A 26627-nucleotide genomic window follows, 5' to 3' on the forward strand; every position below is an offset into this window, starting at 1 on the left:
CCCTTTGTTCTCAGTATCTCTGGTGGGCCCTCTGCCCTCAGTATCTCTGGTGGGCCCTCTGCCCTCAGTATCTCTGGTGGGCCCTCTGCCCTCAGTATCTCTGGTGGGCCCTCTGCTCTCAGTATCTGTGGTGGGCCCTCTGCTCTCAGTATCTGGTGGGCCCTCTGCTCTCAGTATCTATGGTGGGCCCTCTGCTCTCAGTATCTGGTTGGCCCTCTGCTCTCAGTATCTGTGGTGGGCCCTCTGCGCTCAGTATCTATGGTGGGCCCTCTGCTCTCAGTATCTGGTGGGCCCTCTGCTCTCAGTATCTGTGGTGGGCCCTCTGCCCTCAGTATCTATAGGGTGCTCTCTGCTCTCAGTATCTATGGTGGGCCCTCTGCACTCAGTATCTCTGGTGTGCTCTCTCCTATTAGTATCTATGGTGGGCCCTCTGCCCTCAATATCTATAGTGTGCTCTCTGCTCTCAGTATCTATGGTGGGCCCTCTGCACTCAGTATCTCTGGTGGGCCCTCTGCCCTCAGTATCTCTGGTGGGCCCTCTTCCCTCAGTATCTCTGGTGGGCCCTCTGCTCTCAGTATCTCTGGTGGGCCCTCTTCCCTCAGTATTTCTGGTGGGCCCTCTGCCCTCAGTATCTCTGGTGGGCCCTCTGCTCTCAGTATCTGTGGTGGGCCCTCTGCTCTCAGTATCTGTGGTGGGCCCTCTGCTCTCAGTATCTATGGTGGGCCCTCTGCTCTCAGTATCTGGTGGGCCCTCTGCTCTCAGTATCTGTGGTGGGGCCTCTGTCCTCAGTATCTATAGTGTGCTCTCTGCTCTCAGTATCTATGGTGGGCCCTCTGCACTCAGTATCTCTGGTGGGCCCTCTGCACTCAGTATCTCTGGTGGGCCCTCTGCACTCAGTATCTCTGGTGGGCCCTCTGCCCTCAGTATCTCTGGTGGGCCCTCTGCTCTCAGTATCTGTGGTGGGCCCTCTGCTCTCAGTATCTATGGTGGGCCCTCTGCTCTCAGTATCTGGTGGGCCCTCTGCTCTCAGTATCTATGGTGGGCCCTCTGCTCTCAGTATCTGGTGGGCCCTCTGCTCTCAGTATCTGTGGTGGGCCCTCTGCGCTCAGTATCTATGGTGGGCCCTCTGCTCTCAGTATCTGGTGGGCCCTCTGCTCTCAGTATCTGTGGTGGGCCCTCTGCCCTCAGTATCTATAGGGTGCTCTCTGCTCTCAGTATCTATGGTGGGCCCTCTGCACTCAGTATCTCTGGTGTGCTCTCTCCTATTAGTATCTATGGTGGGCCCTCTGCCCTCAATATCTATAGTGTGCTCTCTGCTCTCAGTATCTATGGTGGGCCCTCTGCACTCAGTATCTCTGGTGGGCCCTCTGCCCTCAGTATCTCTGGTGGGCCCTCTTCCCTCAGTATCTCTGGTGGGCCCTCTGCTCTCAGTATCTCTGGTGGGCCCTCTTCCCTCAGTATTTCTGGTGGGCCCTCTGCCCTCAGTATCTCTGGTGGGCCCTCTGCTCTCAGTATCTGTGGTGGGCCCTCTGCTCTCAGTATCTATGGTGGGCCCTCTGCTCTCAGTATCTGGTGGGCCCTCTGCTCTCAGTATCTGTGGTGGGGCCTCTGTCCTCAGTATCTATAGTGTGCTCTCTGCTCTCAGTATCTATGGTGGGCCCTCTGCACTCAGTATCTCTGGTGGGCCCTCTGCACTCAGTATCTCTGGTGGGCCCTCTGCACTCAGTATCTCTGGTGGGCCCTCTGCCCTCAGTATCTCTGGTGGGCCCTCTGCTCTCAGTATCTGTGGTGGGCCCTCTGCTCTCAGTATCTGTGGTGGGCCCTCTGCTCTCAGTATCTATGGTGGGCCCTCTGCTCTCAGTATCTGGTGGGCCCTCTGCTCTCAGTATCTCTGGTGGGCCCTCTGCTCTCAGTATCTCTGGTGGGCCCTCTGCTCTCAGTATCTGTGGTGGGCCCTCTGCTCTCAGTATCTATGGTGGGCCCTCTGCTCTCAGTATCTGGTGGGCCCTCTGCTCTCAGTATCTGTGGGGGGCCCTCTGCCCTCAGTATCTATAGTGTGCTCTCTGCTCTCAGTATCTATGGTGGGCCCTCCGCACTCAGTATCTCTGGTGGGCCCTCTGCACTCAGTATCTCTGGTGTGCTCTCTCCTATTAGTATCTATGGTGGGCCCTCTGCCCTCAGTATCTATAGTATGCTCTCTGCTCTCAGTATCTATGGTGGGCCCTCTGCACTCAGTATCTCTGGTGGGCCCTCTGCCCTCAGTATCTCTGGTGGGCACTCTGTTCTCAGTATCTATGGTGGGCCCTCTGCACTCAGTATCTCTGGTGGGCCCTCTGCACTCAGTATCTCTGGTGTGCTCTCTCCTATTAGTATCTATGGTGGGCCCTCTGCCCTCAGTATCTATAGTGTGCTCTCTGCTCTCAGTATCTCTGGTGGGCCCTCTGCACTCAGTATCTCTGGTGGGCCCTCTGCATTCAGTATCTCTGGTGGGCCCTCTGCCCTCAGTATCTCTGGTGGGCCCTCTGCTCTCAGTATCTGTGGTGGGCCCTCTGCACTCAGTATCTGTGGTGGGCCCTCTGCTCTCAGTATCTGTGGTGGGCCCTCTGCTCTCAGTATCTGTGGTGGGCCCTCTGCCCTCAGTATCTCTGGTGGGCCCTCTGCTCTCAGTATCTGTGGTGGGCCCTCTGCTCTCAGTATCTATGGTGGGCCCTCTGCTCTCAGTATCTATGGTTGGCCCTCTGAACTCAGTATCTGTGGTGGGCCTTCTGCTCTCAGTATCTATGGTGGGCCCTCTGCTCTCAGTATCTGGTGGGCCCTCTGCTCTCAGTATCTGTGGTGGGCCCTCTGCTCTCAGTATCTGTGGTGGGCCCTCTGCCCTCAGTATCTCTGGTGGGCCCTCTGCACTCAGTATCTCTGGTGGGCCCTCTGCACTCAGTATCTCTGGTGGGCCCTCTGCACTCAGTATCTCTGGTGAGCCCTCTGCACTCAGTATCTCTGGTGAGCCCTCTGCACTCAGTATCTCTGGTGGGCCCTCTGCACTCAGTATCTCTGGTGAGCCCTCTGCACTCAGTATCTCTGGTGAGCCCTCTGCACTCAGTATCTCTGGTGAGCCCTCTGCACTCAGTATCTCTGGTGAGCCCTCTGCACTCAGTATCTCTGGTGAGCCCTCTGCACTCAGTATCTCTGGTGGGCCCTCTGCACTCAGTATCTCTGGTGGGCCCTCTGCACTCAGTATCTCTGGTGGGCCTTCTGGCAGCATTTATGGTGTCCCTCTCCTTTCACTATGTGTGATGGGCCGTCTGGCGCTGTTTATGCTGTGTACTCTTCTATGTGATGGTCCCTCTGTTGTCATTATTTACGGTGCACCCTCTGCTGGTACTTATTATTGTGGGCACTGTTTATGGAAATATGATGGTACCGTCATGGCGGCCGAGTGCTGTTGCTCGTACGGGTTCTTCCATCCGCACACTTGCTTCACGTTCGGGGGTCTCCTCTGGTGACAGACAGATATAAGGACATAGTGACTTGTCTCGGTTGTTCAGCTGCCGATACTTTCAGTTACGGTAAGAACAATACAGTAGAAAGCAAAATGTAAGAAAACGGATGAAAAGCGGCAGAAAATGGATGAGTTAAGGAATCACTGGTCGTACTGGTAACCCGTGCCTTCCCTTTAATCCGTTGTGTGTTTTTGGGCTTCTTTTTTTTTGCTCTTATAATGTGGTGCAGTTTCAGGCCGGACGCTGGATTTTTCACCGATTATCTCCAGACAGCGATGGTTGAATGCTCTGCCCTACAATAGCCACCACAAGGGCATTTTGGTAAATACACGACTGTGGACAAATCGGGAATAACAACCATGGAGATAATCCCATCCAGCGCCGCGATCCCGTCTGTCGGCTGCCTCCGTCCGTCCGTCCGATGGTTTCTTCTTCCAGCTTCGGAGAAAACATCGCTGTCTGTACAGGGCTGTATTTATATAGTTATACCCGACCCTATGCAGTAATATACAATCATATACAGATACCTACCGTTATCTACACTGCTCACAAAACGTTAGGGATATCTGGCCTTTGTAAAAAGTTCCCGCAGTGATATTTTATCAGGACAGTCGGCATGTCAGAGAAGCAGCAATGGAGATTTCTCATCTCAAACAATGTATTGAAACAAAAGCCAACACCAGTGATGAGTGTATCCCCCCCAAAAATGTCAGTGTCTCAGTAACTTGTCCTGTGACCTTGAGAATCAATTACAACTGAGAATGGCGCCTCCTGCTGGTCACCAGTGGCATTATTGTCTGCGGAGGCCGGCATCCCACTCTTCTTGAAGGGTGGCCCTCAGGTCATTGGGGTTCTGAGTTACAGCCTCTACACGGTGAATCAGCTGATCCATTGTTTTTTTCCAGCACCCATGAAGGCACGATGAGAGAGGGGATCTGCTCTTCAAGGACAGGAAACCTACAGGATAAAAAGGGCGATACTACTCCCTGCATCAGTTGGGGTCATCCTAGAGTTCCTCCAGAAAGGATTAGAGCTGGGTCTGTCAGTTAGCACCCTGAAAGTTCAGATTTCTGCCTTGGCCGCCTTGTATAATGATGACCTAGCAGGAGACCTCTGGATTTCCCAATTTATCAGGGCCTGCTCTAGATCCAGACCCCAGCGTAGTTTATTATTGCCTTCATGGAATCTTAATCTAGTCCTGTCAGCCTTGACAAAGTCCCTGTTTGAGCCCTTAGAGTCTACATAACTCAGAAATCCTTCCCTCAAAACTATTATCCTTACCGCCTTAACGTCAGTGCGCAGGGTTAGTGACATTGAGAATCTATCCATAGATCACCCTACACATTTTGAAGATAGATTCATCCTCAAACCTGACCCGTCTTATCTCCCAAAAGTAGCTTCTCATTTTCATAAGTCTCAGGAGATTGTTCTTCCTTCATTTTATGATAGTCCTACAAAATCAGGAAGACCTAGGGTGGCATTGCCTGGATATTTGTTAGTCACCAGTGCTTGGGGGAAGGACAAGTCATTGTTCATAGTGTTTCATGGTAGTAGAAAGGGTCTTAAGGCTTCTAAGTCCACTTTGGCTAGGTGGATCACAGAGGCCATTTCCTTCGCTTACACAGCTAGTGGTAGAGAGGTGCCTGCAGGTCTGAAAGCTCACTCCATGAGGGCAATGGCATCTTCCTGGGCTGAAGGATCGGAGGTCTCCATCTAGAGGTCTAGATCTGTAAGGCGGCCACAGTGGTCTTCTTCCGCTTTCTACAAACACTATAGGTTGGACTTCTGCTTCTCCGACCTCACCTTTGGGAGAAGGGTTCTGCAGACTGTAGTCCTCCCCCTAAAGTATTTTCTGTCTATGTAATTCTTTCGTGGTGCTGTCATGGGTATTGGAAAAATACGAAATTACATACCGGTAATGTGTTTTTTCTGAACCCATGACAGGACCCTTACATTCTCTCACTGCACCCGGGTGTATTACCCAGTGTTTTGTTTTCACTCCTCTTCACGTGGATATATGATGGTGGTAGTTTTATGTCATAACAATGCTCCTTTTACCGGAGGTCCTTTCATGCTCTTTAACCAACTGATTCGGGGAGAGGGACCACCCTTTTTATCCTGTAGGTTTCCTGTTCTTGAAGGGCAGATCCCTTCTCGTGGTGCTGTCATGGGTTCAGAAACAATACATTACCGGTAAGTAATTTCATATTTCTATGGGATTCAGGTCTGGAGAAAGTGCCAGCCGCTCCATTTGAGGTCCCCCAGTCTCCAGCAGCCGTTCCCTAATGATGAGCTGGAGCATTATCCTCCATGAAGATGACATTAGGCTGGTGCTGTTCACGCAGAGGCACAATGACTGGAGTAATGATATTATTCCAGTATTAGGAGCTCTCACTGCACCATCAAACAGTAGAGGGCCGTTTTGTATGGACCACACACAGCGGCGGACAATATAACACCACCACCAAAGCCTCGTCTGGTGACAGCAACGGCTCATGCACAACGCTCTCCTTCACGTCTCATTGGCGGCCATCATTTCTGCTTAGTGGGAATTGACTTTTATCAGTGACCAGCAATAAGGCCACTGGTCCCTCGTCCAGCGTAGATGATACCAGTGCCTGGTGTGTGGTCAGGTACCATACTAGCACACAGACCACACTAATGTGAACAGTTTTGCATGGTCTGATGTGACACTTGGGATGCCTCTCACCTCTCTCAAATGTGCCTGGAGTTGTTTGACATTCATCTGGTTTTGCAGGGTAATGTTCACAGTGAAGCCATCATTAATGTGGGATGTGGCCAGAGGTCGTCCACTTCTCGGACTCTTCCAGTCTCTCTATATCTCTGTACAACTTGCTGGTGACACTCTAAGCTCAGTGACCAATTCTCTGCCTTTCTGTGACTCTTCCAGTGTCTCTGTACAACCTGCTGGTGACACTGTAAGCTCAGTGGCTACTTCTCTGCCTTTCTGTGACTCTTCCAGTCTCTGTATCTCTGTACAACCTGTTGGTGACACTTTAAGCTCAGTGGCCACTTTTCTGCCTTTTTGTGACTCTTCCAATCTCTCTGTATCTCTGTACACCCTGCTGGTGACACTCTGTGACGCTCTAAGCTCAGTGGCCACTTCTCTGCCTTTCTGTGGCTCTTCCAGTCTCTCTGTATCTCTCTACAACCTGTTGGTGACACTTTAAGCTCAGTGGCCTCTTCCGTGTGAGAACCTCCTGCTTGAAACCTCACAATGGTGCGGTGCTACGGATCAATTGTTAGTTGTCGTTTTGGTTTTGTTTCATTATCAAGTTTAACTGAACCCCGAAATTTATTGGGCGACTCATGGATCAAATATTTGTTGTGAATTTTACCATTAAGCGCCTTGATAGAAAACAGCAAATTGTGCAGAAAGTCCTGAAACATTGAACAGTTGAACTAGACCTTCCAAAAGTGCAGAGGTCACATTAAGGTCACCTGGAAAGGTCAGAGGGCATAGTAGGTTCAGCCTAAAATTTCACTCAAAAATGAAATATTCGGACCTTTTTGTGAATAGTGTATAACTTCAGTGGATTTAGTCTAATGTGACTTCTTTAAAGAAATACCATAAAATAGATGATTGCCCCTCGGGGCGCAGGGCTGCAGTCTCTCTCGGCCCCCGCTGCCTCGTTGGGCCCCTCCGCCACCTGACAGGACCCATAGGATAAATGACACGTGGTTACTGGGTCCTTCGTAGAAGTTTTGGATTTTTCGGGGTCCAGTGGCTTAGCGTTACCTCCAGCGTCTCTTGAATGAATGTGATGACCCTCAGCTGGGAGTCTCCACATTGATACAAATTTTCACTTTTCAGTATAATCGGATACATTGAAAAGTTTATATGAATTATGAATGTGGTTTGTCGTCTCTGTAGTGACACTGCTTCCTTTCTATCTGGGGTATTGTATGGGATGTGACGCCCTCCCTACAGGGGGCGCTGGTCAGTTCTCCCGGCGTTATGGCCTCGTGCCCTCCCCCATAGACTCCTCTGTATCCGTCCTATTGATGCTCGTGCTGCACTGCGGCCCTGCAGCTTCCAGTGAATAGTGACTGCTCAGAATTTATGGCCGGCAACGATCAATTAAGGAGGAAGTTTTATGGCCATTGAGAAATATCTGCTTGTATCGAAAAAGCATCCGTGTCGCTTTAAGGCATCATTGATTTCCTGGATGAGATGGAGGAGGACGAGGAGATTATCCTGAAGGTTTTCCTGGTGATACAACGAGCGAGGAGTTACCTGGTCTCCGGTGATGTCCTCTGTTATTGTCTCTCTAGGGGCGACGTGTGTGGGGATTTTACATGTTGCAGGTCTATAGGTAGAGCACGTATACAGTGACAAAGAGCCAGGACCACCCAATGTGTGTACAGAGATTTATGGCATATCCTGGGGACCCCACCTCTGGTACCCGCACCTATATCCAGAACAATCGTTCTCCAATTCCTCAGCCCCAGCGGCATCTAGCCATCTGAGCCGAGTGCTGGAGGACACACAAGCTCCGTGACTTCCATCTAATGAGCTGAGCGCTGGAGGACACACACGCTCAGTCACATCCACCTAATGATCTGAGTGCTGGAGGACACATATGCTCAGTTACATCCATCTAATGAGCCGAACGCTGAAGGACACACACGCTCACTCACCTCCATCTAGTGATCTGAGTGCTGGAGGACACACACGCTCAGTCACATCCACCTAATGAGCTGAGTGCTGGAGGACACACGCTCAATTACATCCATCCAATGAGCCGAGTGCTGGAGGACACACAAACTCAGTCCCCTCCACCTAATGAGCCGAGTGCTGGAGGATACACACGCTTAGTCATATCCACCTAATGAGCCGAGTGCAGGAGGACACACATGCTCAGTCACCTCCACCTAATGAGCCGAGTGTTGGAGGACTCACATGCTCAGTCACCTCCACCTAATGAGCCGAGTGCTGGAGGATACACACGCTCAGTCACCTCCACCTAATGAACCGAATGCTGGAGGACAAACACGCTCAGTCACCTCCACCTAATGAGCCGAGTGCTAGAGGACACACATGCTCAGTCCCCTCCACTTAATAGGCAGAGTGCTGGAGGACACACGCTCAGTCATCTCCATTTAATAATATGAGAAAAAGGATCCAACATCCTGCATTGTAAAATCCACAAAAGTTTATTCCAAAAAATTTAAAATGATGGCAAAAAAGACATGGTAAAGAGAGATATATCTCAGGTCAGGGCAAACAGGTTTCGGACAATGGAGTCCTTTATCATTGCATACCCTTTTTCTCATATTATTCTTATTGGACTTTGCACAAGAATCTTCAATGATGTCCTTCGCTGTGGAGTGTGGTGAGCGGACTGTTTTTGCCTGTGGCATTGCATTTAATTTATGTCCACCTAATGAGGACACACATGCTCAGTCACCTCGACCTAATGAGCTGAGTGCTGGAGGACACACATGCTCAGTCTTATCTACTTAATGAGCCGAGTGCTGGAGGACACACATGCTCAGTCACATCTATTTAATGAGTTGTGTGCTGGAGGACAGACAATCTCAGTCACCTCCACCTAATGAGCTGAATGCTGCAGGACACACACGCTCAGTCACCTCCACCTAATGAGCTGAGTGCAGGAGGGCACACATGCTCAGTCACCTCCACTCAATGAGGCGAGTGCTGAAGGACACACACGCTCAGTCACCACTGTGACGACATGGACTCTCATGGGTTAAAGTTTCTTAAAATTCAGCCAGACGTATTGTTCTACTGTGTGGTAACTCATGTTTGCTTAACTATTGTTTGGGACCAGACCCTTTGGAGCATTCATTGTATTGTAGTTGTGAATTGATAATGTAATTACCTTAGCAGCCATTGTCTAGTCGGTGACTTGCCGACTCCATGTAGATATACTGAGTCTTTCTATGCACATCATTTAAATGAACATTATCCATGCAGCTTGAAATTCCTCCAATGGGAGAAGCAATCTTGTCCAACCAATCGATGAGGACGCAGTGTATCCTAAGGGAAGGTTATGGCTATAAAAGGGACTTCTTTAAGCTACCAGGGTGGATGAAGGTCGATGGATGCTGATGGATCCAGTCTAAGCTCTTTGGAGCTGACTAGAGGATCAGGACATCTTATGGCTTCAATCTAGGGACTCCGGTTCCGGTTGGAGACCATATCCACAGCCTAGGGATTTCGACTCCGACTGCCAGGATTGTAACATCATACGAGGACTACCTAAGGAGGACACTCAGGTTGGGACAGTTCAGTCACCTGTTACAGACTTTGCAGACCTCACACAGCTTCCTGAATCTGGCATTATTCCTTTCTCTGTGGGTGCCCGCCAAAAGCGGGGTGCTGCTGGATTGGAGTAAATAGCCCTGGAACCTCTGAGGCATGGACATTCTAAATCCCTGGTGAGCCAGCGGAAGGGTGAGACTCTGTTGCCTGTTACATTTGTGTTTTCTGGTTATGTGTTATGTGCCATTAATTGTTTGGGGATCCAATAAAGTCTAATTATTGTGGTTCCCTCACCCTGTGTTGTCTGAGTAGTGTTACGCCCACGGTTAAGGAGGCCGGCGTTCAGTTGGGATGAGCCCTGAGCCACGCTGTCTTTCTAAAGGCGGCGGGTTTTAGTGGACGAGAGCACCCACTGAGCCCCGTGTCTCCACAACCACCACCTAATAAGGCGAGTGCTGGAGGGCACACATGCTCAGTCACCACCACCTAATGAGCGGAGTGCTGGAGGACACACACGCTCAGTCTCCTCCCACTTAATGAGCAGAGTGCTGGAGGGCACACATGTTCAGTCACCTTCCCCTATTGCTTAGTCCCCTTCGCCTAATGAGGATACAAATGCTTTTTCACACTTCCAGCACCCAATGCAAATCTCTTTCCTGCTTGTCAGGACTGGAGCAGTACAGCGCAGTCTAGTGGAGAAGACTTGTTCTGCGGAGGAGTAAGAAGTGGCTCTAGTGTCAGCTGCCAGAAGGGAAAGGAGACTGATTCTGCATGAGCTGCGTTTATCCCTGATGCTTGGGCGATAGATTTGTTTTCTTGTTCATTGCTGACATGATGGCGGCCTCCGCTGTGCGCAGCTGACACATGCTCTTGATCTCTAATATTGTCATAATTTTTAAGCAATTGGTGCCGTTCTCTCCGGCCTTCCAGTGTCCTTCTAATCGGACCATTTGGCCCAAGCGGCATTAGGACCCGTATGTTCCTACTCCCCGCTCCCCCCTGCAGTTACTCGCGATTACACATCCTGCTCAGATAATTTAGGTCAGGACTCCATTTTGGGTTGGTAAGTAGCACTGTGGATCCAAAAAGTGCCCCCCAACTAAGCTATTGTGGTCAAGTAGGGCTTCCCAGAGCCGCCCTTTTCCCATGGTCTTGATATTTGGTGATCAGATGGAACAATTAGTATTTGTGGACGGATTAGTCTGAAGTCTTGCACATTGTGAGCGATTCTGATCATCAAGTCATGGAGTCGGGACAACATTGTGCCCGCCTTAGTCTGGACCCCCCGCCTGACGTTGGTGGCCCGGTCACTGTCCTCATGGCCATTGTGAGCAGCAAGGGGCGTCATCCTGGGAGGACTCTGACTTTTTGCCCCAGTAATGGCTCCATATTGATTTTTTGTTATGGGCACCTTCTCGTTTACTGGTGCCCCCATTTTTCTAGGACTGGTTCATGAGACTTTGGTTCTGTGATCTGGACGGCCATTATCATGAGAGCAGTGAATTGAAGTGATATAGACAAAGGAACAATGTGTATGGATGGACTCCTCATAAATGGTTCCCTCATCCCCATTGAGAACACATGCACACTTGTCCTAGTTGAGCATGCATGTGCTGGAGTAGGGGAGGCAGGAGATGAACGGCCACCATTACAGCTCTTGCACAGGGCCGTCTGCTTGTGTCCATATATACACTGGAGCGTTACTTATTTTGGTGTTTCGCCAGCAGCTGTTGGTCATCACCGGCTTTGTGGGGTCTTTCTCACTACAATCTGATGTTTTTTGCTTTTTTTCAGGGGATCGCCCTCTTCAGCCTCTCGTGACTTCACCGCGGAGATCGTCACCTCCCAGCAATGATATGACGAGCGGCTCCTGTGAGCTGGGTACGGACCTCCGCCGTGCCCTCCTGACTCCACCTTGCCCCCGGCCATCATGCCATCCTTCCCTAATGAGTCTGGTACGGCATTTGTGTTTTCACCTTCATTCCATTCTCATTCTCTATGTAAACGTTCTAGAACTTGTTATCCAGAAGTGTAAGACGTCTTCTTCTTGTCTTGTAGACGCGTCATCGAGCTTGTCTCTCGGTACAGCATTGCCTTATCAGACCAATGGCTCCAACAGGAGAAAGATCCGGAAAAAAAGGAAAACCGGCGTCATCACCGGCAACGTGGCTGGAACCAAGTATGAGATTGGTAAGTGTCAGCGATGTGTGTGTGTGTGTGTGTGTGAGAGATGCCATCTCTGCCGTTTGGCCCCCAGCTGTGCGGGCATGGAGATGGAAAAATGAAAAAGATCTAGCTCCGGGAAGAAGGGGAGGAAAACGGGAAAACCGCCTGCGCAGCCTGTACACTGTGCCGACTGTCAGGATTCTCTTTCTATCCTTGGGAGCAGAGTGTTCACATGGATCTTACTTTCCAGCCATTGTAATTCTCGTGTAATGATTGGAGTGGTTTATACAGAAAATGTGACCTGTGGCTGTTGTGACCTCCTGCATACACTGGATGATCATGCTTTATACTGGAAATGTGACCTGTGGCTGTTATGACCTGCTGCATACACTGGATGATCATGCTTTATACTAGAAATGTAACCTGTGGCTGTTATGACCTGCTGCATACACTGGATGAGCATGATTTATACTGGAAATGTAACCTGTGGCTGATATGACCTGCTGCATACACTGGATGATCATGCTTTATACTAGAAATGTAACCTGTGGCTGTTATGACCTGCTGCATACACTGGATGATCATGCTTTATACTAGAAATGTAACCTGTGGCTGTTATGACCTGCTGCATACACTGGATGATCATGCTTTATACTAGAAATGTAACCTGTGGCTGATATGACCTGCTGCATACACTGGATGATCATGCTTTATACTAGAAATGTAACCTGTGGCTGTTATGACCTGCTGCATACACTGGATGAGCATAATTTATACTAGAAATGTAACCTGTGGCTGATATGACCTGCTGCATACACTGGATGATCATGCTTTATACTAGAAATGTAACCTGTGGCTGTTATGACCTGCTGCATACACTGGATGAGCATGATTTATACTGGAAATGTAACCTGTGGCTGATATGACCTGCTGCATACACTGGATGATCATGCTTTATACTAGAAATGTAACCTGTGGCTGTTATGACCTGCTGCATACACTGGATGAGCATGCTTTATACTGGAAATGTGACCTGTGGCTGTTATGACCTGCTACATACACTGGATGAGCATGATTTATGTTGGAAATGTAACCCATATCATGTGGCTGTTGTGACCTGCTGGGATTTGTAGTACCATATTCCTTTGTGATGTACAATTAATGTGGCGTGGTTTCTCCCAGTCCGCACAGTGATCGAGGAGATGCATTTTGTGAAGAGCCGAGATGAAGACGAGACGGCGAACCTCATCTGGAACGACTGTGCTGTACAACACGAAAGAATTGCTGAGCTCAGGAACTATCAGGTGCGGCGGCTAAGGAGGGGGGGTTACGTAAAACGATGCACTTATACGTACATTATTGATACGCTCCGTGGACACATTAGTGACACCAGGTTTCTAGAGGGAAACATCTTCACATGGCGCCCGCTGCATTGGATCCGTGCACACGGTTCTATGGAGGAGTCTGTATGGAAAGCTTCTACCACATAGTAATGGAGACCAAGGTTTAACACTTTCTACTCTGGACCAAGCTATTACAGAAGAGTATAGTCCAGAAGTGACATGGGAACAGGAGTCAGGGAGACGACGAGACTGCTGACTTCTCGCCGGGTGCCAGGAGCTGTGCCATCACGGCTGGGTGCCAGGAGCTGCGCCATCATGGCTGGGTGCCAGGAGCTGCGCCATCATGGCCGGGTGCCAGGAGCTGCGCCATCATGGCCGGGTGCCAGGAGCTGCTCCATCATGGCCGGGTGCCAGGAGCTGCGCCATCATGGCCGGGTGCCAGGAGCTGCGCCACAGCTGACACAATGCTCAGAGATCGTCCCGGCCATTTAACCTCCTTGGAAGCCACAGTTCTGGTTGACTGTTGCATCTAAGTGGTTATACAGTGGAAGGAAACAATCTAAGGGGCTACAGAAGACCCCTAGATCTTTTTTTATGCAGATAGAAATGTATCTCTTATAGTCTTAGGGGTACTTTGCACACTACGACATCGCAGGTGCGATGTCGGTGGGGTCATGTCGAAAGTGACGCACTTCCGGCGTCACTCTCGACATCGTAATGTGTAAAGCCTAGATGATACGGTTAACGAGCGCAAAAGCGTCGTAATCGTATCATCGGTGTAGCGTCGCCGAAAACCATAATTGCCTTGCTGCGACGGTCCGATGTTGTTCCTCGTTCCTGTGGCAGCACACATCACTGTGTGTGAAGTTGCAGGAGCGAGGAACATCTCCTACCTGTGTCCTGGCCGGCAATGCGGAAGGAAGGAGGTGGGCGGGATGTTTACGTCCCGTTCATCTCCGCCCCTCCACTGCTATTGGCCGCCTGTCGTGTGACGTTAATAAGGAAGCGGTTCGCCGGCCAGAGCGACGTCGCACGACAGGTGAGTGCATGTGAAGCTGCCGTAGCGATAACATTCGCTGCGGCAGCTATCACAATGATATCGCAGCTGCGACGGGGGCGGGGACTATCGCGCTCGGCATCGCAAGCATCGGCTTGCGATGTCGTAGTGTGCAAAGTACCCCTTAGAGGCCCTGTCCGTTGTTTTCTTTTGCTTGCTTGTTTTTGTTGAGGACCAATGGTCTATGAAAAAAAACTCAAAAAACAACCAGGACTGGTACCCGAGTTCAGTTGCAAGTTTGATTTCAGTTTTATGAGTGATCAGAAAAAGACAAGAAGATGAGAAGACGTGCAGTGAGTGGTCTGTGCTGCGCCGGCATCGGGGGATGTTTTAAACTGGTTTCCAGGATAAGCATTATTTTATTTTTATTTATGTTTTTAGAGAAAAAAACAAACCTGAATGATAAAAATAGACAAAGACCAAAAGTGGAGGAGTCTAATACACTTCATGTTTCTTTTTTTGTGTGTGAACGTGGCCAAAAAGGGATAAAAGAAAAAAGCCCTAAAAAAACCTCTGTAAAAGTTTTAGAGAAATTCATAAATTAAAATATTTTTTTATTCTGTTCTGTACTATGGGAGAATAATCTAAATATGTGAAGACCTGGAATGAATTGTTACCAGTGACGCACCTAAAGAAACGCCCCTGATTGCAAAATCAATCCCAGAATTATTCATCCGGCCTCTGAAAAACCCTCCGAAATAAAAGGGATCACTGACTTTCGCAGTGCCCTCAAAATGGCTCCAATAAAAATTACAATGTATCTTGCAAAAAACAAACCAGTTCTCTTGCGGGTCGTGGAAAATATACATGTCGTGTAGTGATACAAAAAGAATTTAAAATTTATTGTAAAATTATTTTGTAAAAAAAAAAAAAAATTGCTGATCTGAAAGTGGAGCTGTAAAGTCCATAGACTGGTTCCCGCTGTACTATCGGCCTGTGTGCGACGTTATCACCGTGTTTTTGCCTTAATGACCTAAACACATAATGCGACAGAATAGCTGTTTTATTCACTCTGCAAAAAATAAAAAATATTCAAACGTTGTACATATCGCTTCACAAATAAAACGCCTCCAGTTTACAGCGAGCCGGAGCGGTGTCTACAGAAAAGTGAGGAAACCAGGATTCTGAAAATATAGACGTGAAAATGATAAAACTTTCCCAAAGAGTGACATCTGAACAGGCTGAGTCTTTAGGGGGCTGAGGTCTCTGGGGTCTCTGGGGTCTCTGAGGTCTCTGGGGTCTCTGAGGTCTCTGGTGTCTCCGAGATCTCCAGGGTCTCTGAGGTCTCTGAGGTCTCTGGGATCTCCGGGGTCTCTGGAATCTCTGGGATCTCCGGGGTCACTGAGGTCTCCAGGGTCTCTGAGGTCTCTGGGATCTCTGGGGTCTCTGAAGTCTCCAGGGTTTCTGGGGTCTCTGAGGTCTCTGGAGTTTCTGAGGTCTCTGGTGTCTCCAGGGTCTCAGGTCTCCGGGGTCTCTGAAGTCTCCAGGGTCTCTGAGGTCTCTGGGGTCTCTGAGGTCTCTGGTGTCTCCGAGATCTCCAGGGTCTCTGAGGTCTCTGGGATCTCCGGGGTCTCTGGAATCTCTGGGATCTCCGGGGTCTCTGGAATCTCCGGGGTCTCTGGAATCTCTGGGATCTCCGGGGTCTCTGAGGTCTCCAGGGTCTCTGAGGTCTCTGGGATCTCCGGGGTCTCTGTAATCTCTGTAATCTCTGGGGTCTCTGGGATCTTCGGGGTCTCTGGGATCTCCGGGGTCTCTGAAGTCTCCAGGGTCTCTGGGGTCTCTGAGGTCTCTGGAATTTCTGAGGTCTCTGGTGTCTCCAGGGTCTCAGGTCTCCGGGGTTTCTGAGGTCTCCAGGGTCTCTGAGGTTTCTGGGGTCTCGGAGGTCTATGGGGTCTCTGGGGTCTCTGGATTCTTTGACGTCTCCAGGGTCTCTGAGGTCTCCGGGGTCTCTGGGGTTTCTGGATTCTCCAAGGTCTCTGGGGTCTCCGGGGTCTCCGGGGTCTCTGGGGTCCCCGCGGGCATCGGGCAGCTTCCACAATCACGTATTTCTACTTTTGTGCATTTTTCAGAGAATCAACCATTTCCCGGGGATGGGAGAGATCTGCCGGAAGGATTGCCTCTCGAGAAACATGACCAAGTAAGTCGTCTTGCTGAAATCCGGGTCTGGTGTTGGCTCTGTGTACGATGAAAGCCTCCATACCTTCATGGCCTCGTTATATAGATGATCCCAATGCATTAAATATGCAAAAGGAGGCAACTGTGCAACTGAACTTTATTAGAAATGTCCGACCGTTTTGTGCCTGCAGCTCCTCTGCAGATCTATGCTTCTCCATGGTAACAGACTACAAACTCTGCAGTCAGATTCCCGTCCATCTGTCCTGTCCTTATGACTGAGCTCCCAAACGGAGGTGACAGATGGAGAGCCTGCAGGAGCGGCGGCGTCTGAAGTCTGGTACCGTGGAGGTGCATAGCTCTGCATGGGAGCTGCATGCTCAGAACGGTAGGAACATTTGATATTGAAGGATTTGTCATCAGTCCTTGCGGCCTGATTGAGCAGAAGGGAAGAGTCACTCAATCAGTTTTCGATCCGGTGAAGGCGCAGAGATTTCTTTACCACCATTTATGATATGGTCATTATTAACCCTTTACTTCTCGCCCGGACTTCCTTCTAGCGCTTTCCCTTGCAGCTGCTGCTCTATTGGACTGCAGGAGGCGCTGATTCTGTTCTGATATCGCTTGTGTAGAGCAGAATTACAGGGGTTTTGTAATGTGGAACGTTTCCCCGTCGTATTTTCTAGGATGATGAAGTGTCAGCCTCATGAATACGGCTTCATCCCCCGCACCTGGATCTTCCCCGCAGAATACACCCAGTACCAGAACTACGTGAAGGAGCTAAAGAAGAAAAGGAAGCAGAAAACCTTCATCATCAAGCCGGCGAATGGAGCCATGGGCCACGGGTAATCACCCCATGTAGAGTGTGACCGGGGGATGTGGTGCCCACCGTAGGAGGACCCCAGTGCTCAGGAAAGCCGTATCCACACCGCTGTTCTGGTGGTCTGCACGTTACTAATGGAGCGCAGGCGGCAAACTGATAACACCCTGATATATAATGCCTAAAAACTGGAAAAGCTCCTGATGTGTACTGCAGGGGGTCATCTGTGAACAATGGAATCAAACCGAAAAAGGGGAAAAACACAGCTTCCTGGGGCTTTGAGTAACCAATACAGCGAGGGTCTCATCCATACAGCGGGGTCTGGCACTGCAGCGCACCAGTCTTGTGCTTTTATTATTTGTGCGGTCTTTATCCTACAAGTGGCACAAATGTTACATCTTGCAAACGCCTGTAAGAAGCTACAGGGTGACCAGAAAACAAAAAAACCCTATAAAATCCATGGGCAGAGCTCTGATGATGTCACTAGTTTTTTTCCCTGTGATTATGTCATTCTCCACGCGTTCAGGCCCTACCCCCGTGTCTGGCCCTTCCTATCAGACTCTGCTCTAGCCTCTGGACCCTCCCCCTCAGACTATGCTCTAGTGTTTGGCCCCTCCCATTAGACTCTTTGCTAGCATCTGGCCCCTCTCATCAGACTCTGCTCTAGCATCTGGCCCCTCCCCTCGGGCTCTGCTCTAGCACCTGGCCCCTCTCCTCAGGCTCTGCTCTAGCATCTGGCCCCTCCCCTCGGGCTATGCTCTAGCAACTCGCCCCTCCCCTTGGGTTCTGCTCTAGCGCCTGGCCCCTCCCCTCGGGCGCTGCTCTAGTGCCTGGCCCCTCCCCTGGGCTCTGCTCTAGCGCCTGGCCCCTCCCCTCGGGCTCTGCTCTAGCACCTGGCCCCTCCCCTCGGGCTCTGCTCTGGCGTCTGGCCCCTTTCCTTGGGCTCTGCCTTAGTGCACAGATTATGTTACCTGTTTGTGATCACTCAGCATCTTCTCTTTTTCCTTCCCCCAGGATCTCTCTGATCCGGAACGGCGAGCGTCTGCAGGCTCAGGACCATCTCATCGTCCAGGAATATCTGGATAAACCTTTCCTACTGGAAGGATACAAATTTGATTTGCGAATTTACATCTTGGTGACGTCCTGCGATCCGCTGAGGATATTCCTGTACAATGACGGGCTGGTGCGGATGGGCACCGAGAAGTATCACCCGCCCTCCGAATCCAACCTGGTGAGTGCACGTGAGGGAGACAACGCGGGAGAAGTGGGAAGATGTGGAGCCTCCGGAGCTGAAATCGGGAGGCTGCCGGGGACGGGCTACCATTTATGGGAGGGATGTAATGGGTGGCGGGATGATGGTCGTGCCCGTGGTAGCTGTATATTTCTGACCTAACTAATCTCGGAGGGGTGCGGTGGGGACTGTGACTATAGACCCTAAGGCAGTGCAGTAATGAGTCTTCCCTACTTCCAAAAATGGCTGAATTTTTAACAACTTGAGAAAGGAAACATTGAGGACATTTTTTTTTTCTATGGTTCTGGGAAGAACAGTCTGTATAGGTTCCCTATAGCGGCCGCCCTGGTTTGTTGCTGCCATCTAGTGGACACTTAGAATATTGCAGCACTCTACAGATCAGGAATGTGTAATATTGGGGCAATTACCTCCCAGTCACTTTCATCTTTTACATTGTTGTTGTTTTTTTTTTAAAGTCAGTTTTTTTTATTTTTTTTTCCTTGTATTTGGGGACGTTTATTTCCAAAGTGGCTCAATTAGTCATTAACTTTATGTAAAATAAGAAATGTTTGTTTTTTTTTTTTTCATCTTTTTTTGTTAGTTTTTATCACCATAAGTCAAATGTTCTGCTAAGATGGCACAAAATTTGCACAAATATTTAAAAATTAACATAGAATCGGGCCAAGGATGGACTGGACACAAAAATTAGTGACTTTTTAAAATTTCACAATTGATGAATCTGCCGAAAACATCTGGAAACCTCTAACCCTGTTCACAATGACAAACAAGAAAAAATAACAAGCAAAAACAACAGGGGAATACTTAAAAGAAGGTGAAAAACTAGACACAAAACAGGCACAAATGTAATGAATCGTAGCAAAATAGTGTTTTTGATTTTGCACAGAACAGCAAAAAATATCAAATATCACAAGTCAAAAAAGAAGAATCAGGAAAAAACCTGCAAATTCTGAATCTGTCCCAATGTCCCCGGCCAAATATTCTTGAAATGCAGCAGCGTAAAATATAGAGAGCAGCAATGACACAAATGTACTGTCAGGTTCCCTTTTGGAGGGGTTTTGTTTTCCTTGTTTCACCCTTTGTTACAAATTGGTACCGGCCATATTAAAAATAATAAAATCCACTGATCCTCGTCCTCCCTGGGGGCTGGTGCTTCTCTCCCTGGGGGCTGGTGCTGCCCTCCCCGGGGGCTGGTGCTGCCCTCCCCGGGGGCTGGTGCTGCTCTCCCCGGGGGCTGGTGCTGCTCTCCCCGGGGGCTGGTGCTGCTCTCCCCGGGGGCTGGTGCTGCCCTCCCCGGGGGCTGGTGCTGCTCTCCCCGGGGGCTGGTGCTGCCCTCCCCGGGGGCTGGTGCTGCTCTCCCCGGGGGCTGGTGCTGCTCTCCCCGGGGGCTGGTGCTGCTCTCCCCGGGGGCTGGTGCTGCCCTCCTCGGGGGCTGGTGCTGCCCTCCCCGGGGGCTGGTGCTGCTCTCCCCGGGGGCTGGTGCTGCTCTCCCCGGGGGCTGGTGCTGCCCTCCCCGGGGGCTGGTGCTGCCCTCCCCGGGGGCTGGTGCTGCCCTCCCTTGGGGCTGGTGCTGCCCTCCCCTGCAGTTAGTGCTGCCATCCCCTGCTTCTGGTGCTGCCATCCCTGGGGTCTGGTGCTGCTCTCTCGGGGGTTGGTGCTGCCTCCCCGCCGCTGCTCTTGTCATTGTGTACAGGGTGCAGTGGTGACATGATGGCTCGTGCTGTTTACTTCTCAGCCCAGTGATTGGCTGCAGCTCTGTGATGTCACCACTGCAGCCTGCCAGGTAGTCCAGTATATTCCTAAGTTCTGTATAACTGTGAGGTCTGCAGCAGAAGAGACAGCATACAGCTCAGTAAGTGACATATCACTGGAATCAGCAGAGGAGACAGCAGACAGCTCAGTAAGTGACACATCAGTGGAATCAGCAGACGAGATAGCAGACAGCCCAGTAAGTGACATGTCGCTGGAATCAGCAGAGGAGATGGCAGACAGCCCAGTAAGTGACACATCACTGGAATCATCAGAGGAGACAGCAGACAGCTCATTAAGTGACACATTACTGGAATCAGGGGCTCCATCTCTACATCATGCTGCTCCCAGAAACCTGCTGACAGATTCCCTTTAATAAGCATTGGTTTGGCTATGATGCCCCAGATATTGGCTTATCATGGAGCCCCCAGACCCTTCTGCTCCCAGTAACCCTTTGTGCTGTGGACTCTGTGGATAGACAGCACTTGTGTGATGCCACCGCCGCCGTGTGCATTGTCTGAGAGTGAATGAATATGTAACTAATGCATTACCCCACGGCTCATTACCCGCGCCCGCTCGGACCACCCACCCTCACACTGCCCCGTCCGTGCCTACATGTCGTCTCCAGGTAAACAGCGTGGCGCGGTATCATTTATTGTAATTACGGCTCATAAATGGCCGCGGCCGAGTAAACAATATAATTGTGAGAAATGAGTGAAGGTCCTGGACGGGGACGAAACCTCCGACAATCTGATCCATCATCGAGGGGAGACGAGAAACCGGAAAGATTCACTAAGCAAAACCATCTGGAGATTTGTCTTGGTGACGGCGCTCCCCGAGGAGCCATTCATTATCGGGGCCCCTAACACCAGGGGCTGCGGCTGTGATCGCCCTGACGGCTCGGTAATTGATGGCCGTGACGGACGCTCAGCAGCCGGTGACATTTTTCATGGATCTCGCTGAGTTTAATCACGTGAAGATGTTTTAGGGCAAAGTCGTGATTAAAGGCTCCGGTGTGCGGAGTGTGGAGGTCGGTCTCCCTGTGATGGCCCCGTCCCTCTGATGGCTCCCCTGTCCCTCTGATGGCTCCCCTGTCCCTCTGATGGCTCCCCTGTCCCTCTGATGGTTCCCCTGTCCCTCTGATGGCCCCCCTGTCCCTCTGATGGCTCCCCTGTCCCTCTGATGGCCCCCCCGTCACTCTGATGGCCCCCCCATCACTCTGATGCCCCCCGTCCCTCTGATGGCCCCCCATCACTCTGATGGCCCCCCGTCCCTCTTCATTTAAAGGAAACCTGTTGGCGGGCATTGTGTAAGCGGTGAGGGGGGCGCAGTTGTCACTGAGCGGCTGCAGACCCTCCTGTGAGCTGATTACCGGGATGCTGGACTCCATTAGTCACATATTAATGGTCTGCACTGATCAGAAAGATATTTCTACAATGGAGAACAGATATCCAGGTGGCTGAGATCCCAACATGATGGAGGACGGGCGACTGCCAGTGATTGCATTGGGCAAATGTGACAAGTGCAAAAGCCGATGCCGGAAACGCTTCAGTACTGGGCGCTGATCCCGTGAGACTGGCACTCCAGACTGGGAAATGTTCCTCCATTACAGTCTCAGATTCTGTTTACTATGAAAACTCTGCCGTAGATCCGGAGTAAAACGCGTCTGTACAAATGCCAAACTCACCGCAAACCTATCTGTAAGAAAACTTCCTGACGCTCCAACAATTCTGACCCCAGATGCGATCTGGTGTAGGGCTCAATCTTGTGTAGGGCTCAATCTTGTGCAGGGCTCGATCTGGTGCCGGACTCAATCTGGTGCCGGACTCAATCTGGTGCCGGACTCGATCTGGTGCCGGAATCGATCTGGTGCGGGACTCGACCTGGTGCGGGACTCGATCTTGTGCGGGACTCGATCTTGTGCGGGACTCGATCTGGTGCGGGACTCGATCTGGTGTGGGACTCAATCAGGTGCTGGAATCGATCAGGTGCGGGACTCTATCTGGTGCGGGGTTCGATCAGGTGCGGGGCTCGATCAGGTGCGGGGCTCGATCAGGTGCGGGGCTCGATCAGGTGCGGGGCTCGATCAGGTGCGGGGCTCGATCAGGTGCGGGGCTCGATCTGGTGCGGGACTCGATCAGGTGCGAGACTCGATCTGGTGCGGGGTTCGATCAGGTGCGGGGTTCGATCAGGTGCGGGGTTCGATCAGGTGCGGGGCTCGATCAGGTGCGGGGCTCGATCAGGTGCGGGGCTCGATCAGGTGCGGGGCTCGATGAGGTGCGGGACTCGATCTGGTGCGGGACTCGATCTGGTGCGGGACTCGATCTGGTGCGGGACTCGATCTGGTGCGGGACTCGATCTGGTGCGGGACTCGATCAGGTGCTGGAATCGATCTGGTGCGGGGTTCGATCAGGTGCGGGGTTCGATCAGATGCCGTGCTCGATCAGGTGCGGGGCTCGATGAGGTGCGGGGCTCGATGAGGTGCGGGGCTCGATGAGGTGCGGGGCTCGATGAGGTGCGGGGCTCGATCAGGTGCGGGGCTCGATCAGGTGCGGGGCTCGATCAGCTGCCGGACTCGATCTGCTGCCGGACTCGATCTGCTGCCGGACTCGATCTGCTGCCGGACTCGATCTGCTGCCGGACTCGATCTGCTGCCGGACTCGATCTGGTTCCGGACGCTGGGTATTTGCCCGGTAGGAGACGTATTTTGTTCTTGTGCCGTGTAACAATGGCTGGTCCTAAGTAAAGGCCATTTTAAAGGATGGATGACCCTTTATGACTCCTGACAATTTTTCGGACACTTTTTTACTACAATTTTTACAACTCGGAGTAAATCCAGTGTTTCATAATCTGATATCTGTGGAGATATGACCTGTACAGTCAGCAGCAAACACGGGCCGAGCTGAGCAGACCGGCGCTGGTCTTCAGTCCTGGAGAAGTATTATGAATACAGCTCTGAAGTTCAGGATAACACAACGACCCGGGTTCATCTCTTGTGTCTTTTAAACCTTTTTTCTTCTGTCCCATGGTTCTGTTTTTGTTGTTGGTCTTTGCAAAAAACAAAGAACACAAAGAAGGATGAGGCGCAAATTAAATAAAACATGCTCCTTTTTATTTGTTTTCTTTGCAGCTTTATAGAGTAAAATGTCGCACGTTATTCTTCATCTGTGGGGTATAAAATGAGACCGGGGGGATACACCGGGGAATCGGCGCGGCCGTGCAGGGACATGTTCTTTGGAAAAGCCCGAAATGATAAATGATCTGAAAACCTCTGGATAATGACAGCGGACAGAACGTGACGGGGGCGGAAAATACCAAAATGAATGTGGTATGAAAATACCTGAAATCTAAAGTTTTAGTCCAAATAAAAGGCAAAAAAATCCCAATCAGAAATCACGGAATCATCTAGAAAAATATGTAACGCTGTAGAAATGGATTGTGTAATTCCAGCAGTGGCCACTAAGTGGCAGACACAGCGCACGGAATAACAGCACGTCCACCCTGTGGCGATCACTGGGACTGTCATGGCCGCCGCCTGTCCCCAGTCCTGGTACTTTCTCTGTGAGGGGGAATCACCGTTATTTACTCTCAGAGTAAAGAAAGAGGACCTGGAGGATGACCTGATATCGCGGAGGATCATTTCCATTCACTCATTTGTTTAGAGCTTTTTCAGATCGTAAAGTTGGGACATAATCCCATCTCTGCCCCTGAGAATCCTGCACTGTTTATTCTTCCATCTACTCATTGTAATTTGTAGTGGCCCCATTTTAGGGTGTATAGGTGGGGGAGGGGCGGCCGTCCCCCCTTATACTGCTGCTATTTCTATTGTTTTTATAATTTAATAACTTGATTGTCTGTACATACCATGTTTTTGTAGATTTCTTTTGTAGCGTCACTACTTTTCCACCATAAAACACTTATTTAAAGGGGTTTTCCAGGATATTAATGTCCCTGATGAAATATGTGGGCGCTCCAATAAGGGGACATTGTTTCGGGGTCCTTACAGGGTGACTATTGGTTGTATAGATCCTCGTATCCTGCTGCTGAGACCCCTGGTGCGGCCTGCGGTGAGGGTTTCATTGCCGGGACTTCTTTTCCTCCAGTTTAGGGGGGGTCGCTCCTGGGAACCGCTGCTGCCCATCCGCCCATTATATGGTTATGTCTCTGCAGTTCCATGTGCTCCCAGCAGTGGGCGCCACTCCCCAGTTTAGCTCTCATCCTCTGAGACACATGAAGATGGTAACACCCTTGACCTGGTCTTTTTCCGCTTCTGCTCAATCTCTCACTTTGACAACTCACCTCTTCCCCTCTCTGACCACAACATCCTCTCCATCAAGCTCACAAAGCCTCGTCCGCCCCAGCACACTCCCACCTATCACACATTCAGAAACCTACAGGCCATTGACTCTCAAACGCTTACAGACTCTCTACACTTATCACTATCCCCTATCTCCTCACTTTCCTGTCCTAATCTGGCTGTAAAGCACGACAATGACACACTCAGCAGCACCCTGGACAAAGTAGCACCCCTCACCCTCAGAACCTCCAAACACCGAGTAGAACAACCTTGGCTCACATCACAAACTCGATTTCTCCAACGATGCTCTAGGAGTGCCGAGCGCCTATGGAGGAAATCCCGCACACCAGAAAACTTCATCCACTACAAGTTCATGTTAAGGACCTACAACTCTTCCCTTCACCTCGCCAAACAGACCTACCTCACCACCCTTATCTCCTCACTAGCCAACAATCCAAAAAAGCTCTTTGACACCTTTCACTCCCTCCTCAGTCCCAAAGCACAGACCCCTATCACAGACCTTCATGCTGATGACCTGGCCTCGTATTTCACAGAGAAAATAGAAAACATCCGCCAAGAGATCAGCTCCCAGCCACCAAGCTTTGTGAATCCCATCCCTCCCCATATCCCATCCAGCTCACTTTCCACATTTGACCCAGTCACAGAGGAGGAAGTCTCCAGGCTCCTCTCTTCTTCTCGTCCTACCACTTGCCCTACTGATCCCTTCCCCTCACACCTACTCCAGACACTCACTTAACTAAACTCTTCAATCTCTCTCTCTCTTCTGGTATCTTCCCCTGCTCCCTCAAACACTCTATCATTACTCGATTATTAAAAAAACCGTCCCTTGATCCGTCCTGCACAAGCAACTACAGACCAGTCTCCAATCTCTCCTTCATCTCTAAACTCTTGGAGCGCCTGGTCTACTCTCGCCTCACACACTACCTCTCCTCTCACTCTCTTCTAGATCCTTTACAGTCTGGCTTCCGCCCTTTACACTCAACAGAAACTGCCCTTGTCAAAGTGACCAATGACCTACTGACAGCAAAACGTAACGGTGACCACTCTCTGCTTATTCTTCTTGACCTCTCTGCCGCCTTCGACACTGTTGACCACAGTGTCCTTCTCTCTATGCTCCATTCTATCAGCCTAAAGGACACTGTTCTTTCCTGGTTCTCTTCCTATCTTTCTGGCCGCTCATTCAGTGTATCATTTGCTGGCTCCACATCTTCTCCTCTTCCTCTCACTGTTGGGGTCCCTCAAGGTTCAGTCCTTGGCCCTCTTCTTTTCTCCCTCTACACTGCCCCAATTGGAATGTCCATCAGCAGATTTGGCTTTCAGTACCTTCTTTATGCTGATGACACACAGCTATACACCTCATTCCCTGAGCTCACCCCCGCTGTACTACAGAACACAAGTGACTGCCTGACTGCAGTTTGCAATGTCATGTCTGCTATTTATCTGAAACCTAACCTTTCCAAAACTGAACATCTGCTTTTCCCTCCATCTCCCAACCTTCCTAAACCTGACATCTCCCTCTCTGTGTCCTGTCTGGGTGTTATACTTGACACTGATCTCTCCTTCACTTCCTATCTACAATCTCTTGCCCGCACCTGCCGTTTGCACCTCAAGAACATCTCTAGAATCCGCCCCTTTCTCACAATGGAAACGACAAAAACCCTCACCGTGGCCCTGATCCACTCTCGCCTTGACTACTGTAACTCTCTATTAATTGGTCTCCCCCTAACTAGACTCTCCCCTCTACAGTCCATCCTTAATGCAGCAGCCAGGGTCACCTATCTGGCTAACCGCTACTCGGATGCCTCTGCTCTTTGCCAGTCATTGCACTGGCTGCCCATATATCACAGGATCCAATTCAAACTGCTTGTTCTCACCCACAAAGCTCTCCACAGTGCGGCACCCCCTACATCTCCACCCTCCTCTCTGTCTATCACCACAAAGCTCTCCACAGTGCGGCACCCCCTACATCTCCACCCTCCTCTCTGTCTATCACCCCACCCGTTCTCTACGCTCTGCAAATGACTTTCGACTAACATCCACACTAATTCGAACCTCCCACTCCCGAA

At 50.5% G+C, this 26627-nt stretch overlaps 1 protein-coding gene across 3 annotated transcripts in view; it reads left to right on the plus strand.

The window, feature by feature from the left end:
• The window catches only part of TTLL7 (tubulin tyrosine ligase like 7), a 144434-nt gene that overhangs the window by 26471 nt on the left and 91336 nt on the right, over nt 1-26627 (plus strand). For 2 of the 3 annotated variants that reach the window (XM_075320225.1, XM_075320227.1), the window contains exons 1-6: nt 11547-11702; nt 11806-11937; nt 13096-13217; nt 16383-16450; nt 17112-17270; nt 18260-18476. In XM_075320225.1, the coding sequence (XP_075176340.1) occupies nt 11678-11702; nt 11806-11937; nt 13096-13217; nt 16383-16450; nt 17112-17270; nt 18260-18476 (723 nt within the window). In that variant the 5' untranslated portion in view covers nt 11547-11677. Of the gene's footprint in view, nt 1-11541; nt 11703-11805; nt 11938-13095; nt 13218-16382; nt 16451-17111; nt 17271-18259; nt 18477-26627 lie in introns of those variants that run through there. The other variant, XM_075320226.1, reaches the window with a different exon arrangement.

Source organism: Anomaloglossus baeobatrachus, chromosome 8, assembly GCF_048569485.1.
Source record: "Anomaloglossus baeobatrachus isolate aAnoBae1 chromosome 8, aAnoBae1.hap1, whole genome shotgun sequence".
Classification (NCBI taxonomy): domain Eukaryota; kingdom Metazoa; phylum Chordata; class Amphibia; order Anura; family Aromobatidae; genus Anomaloglossus; species Anomaloglossus baeobatrachus.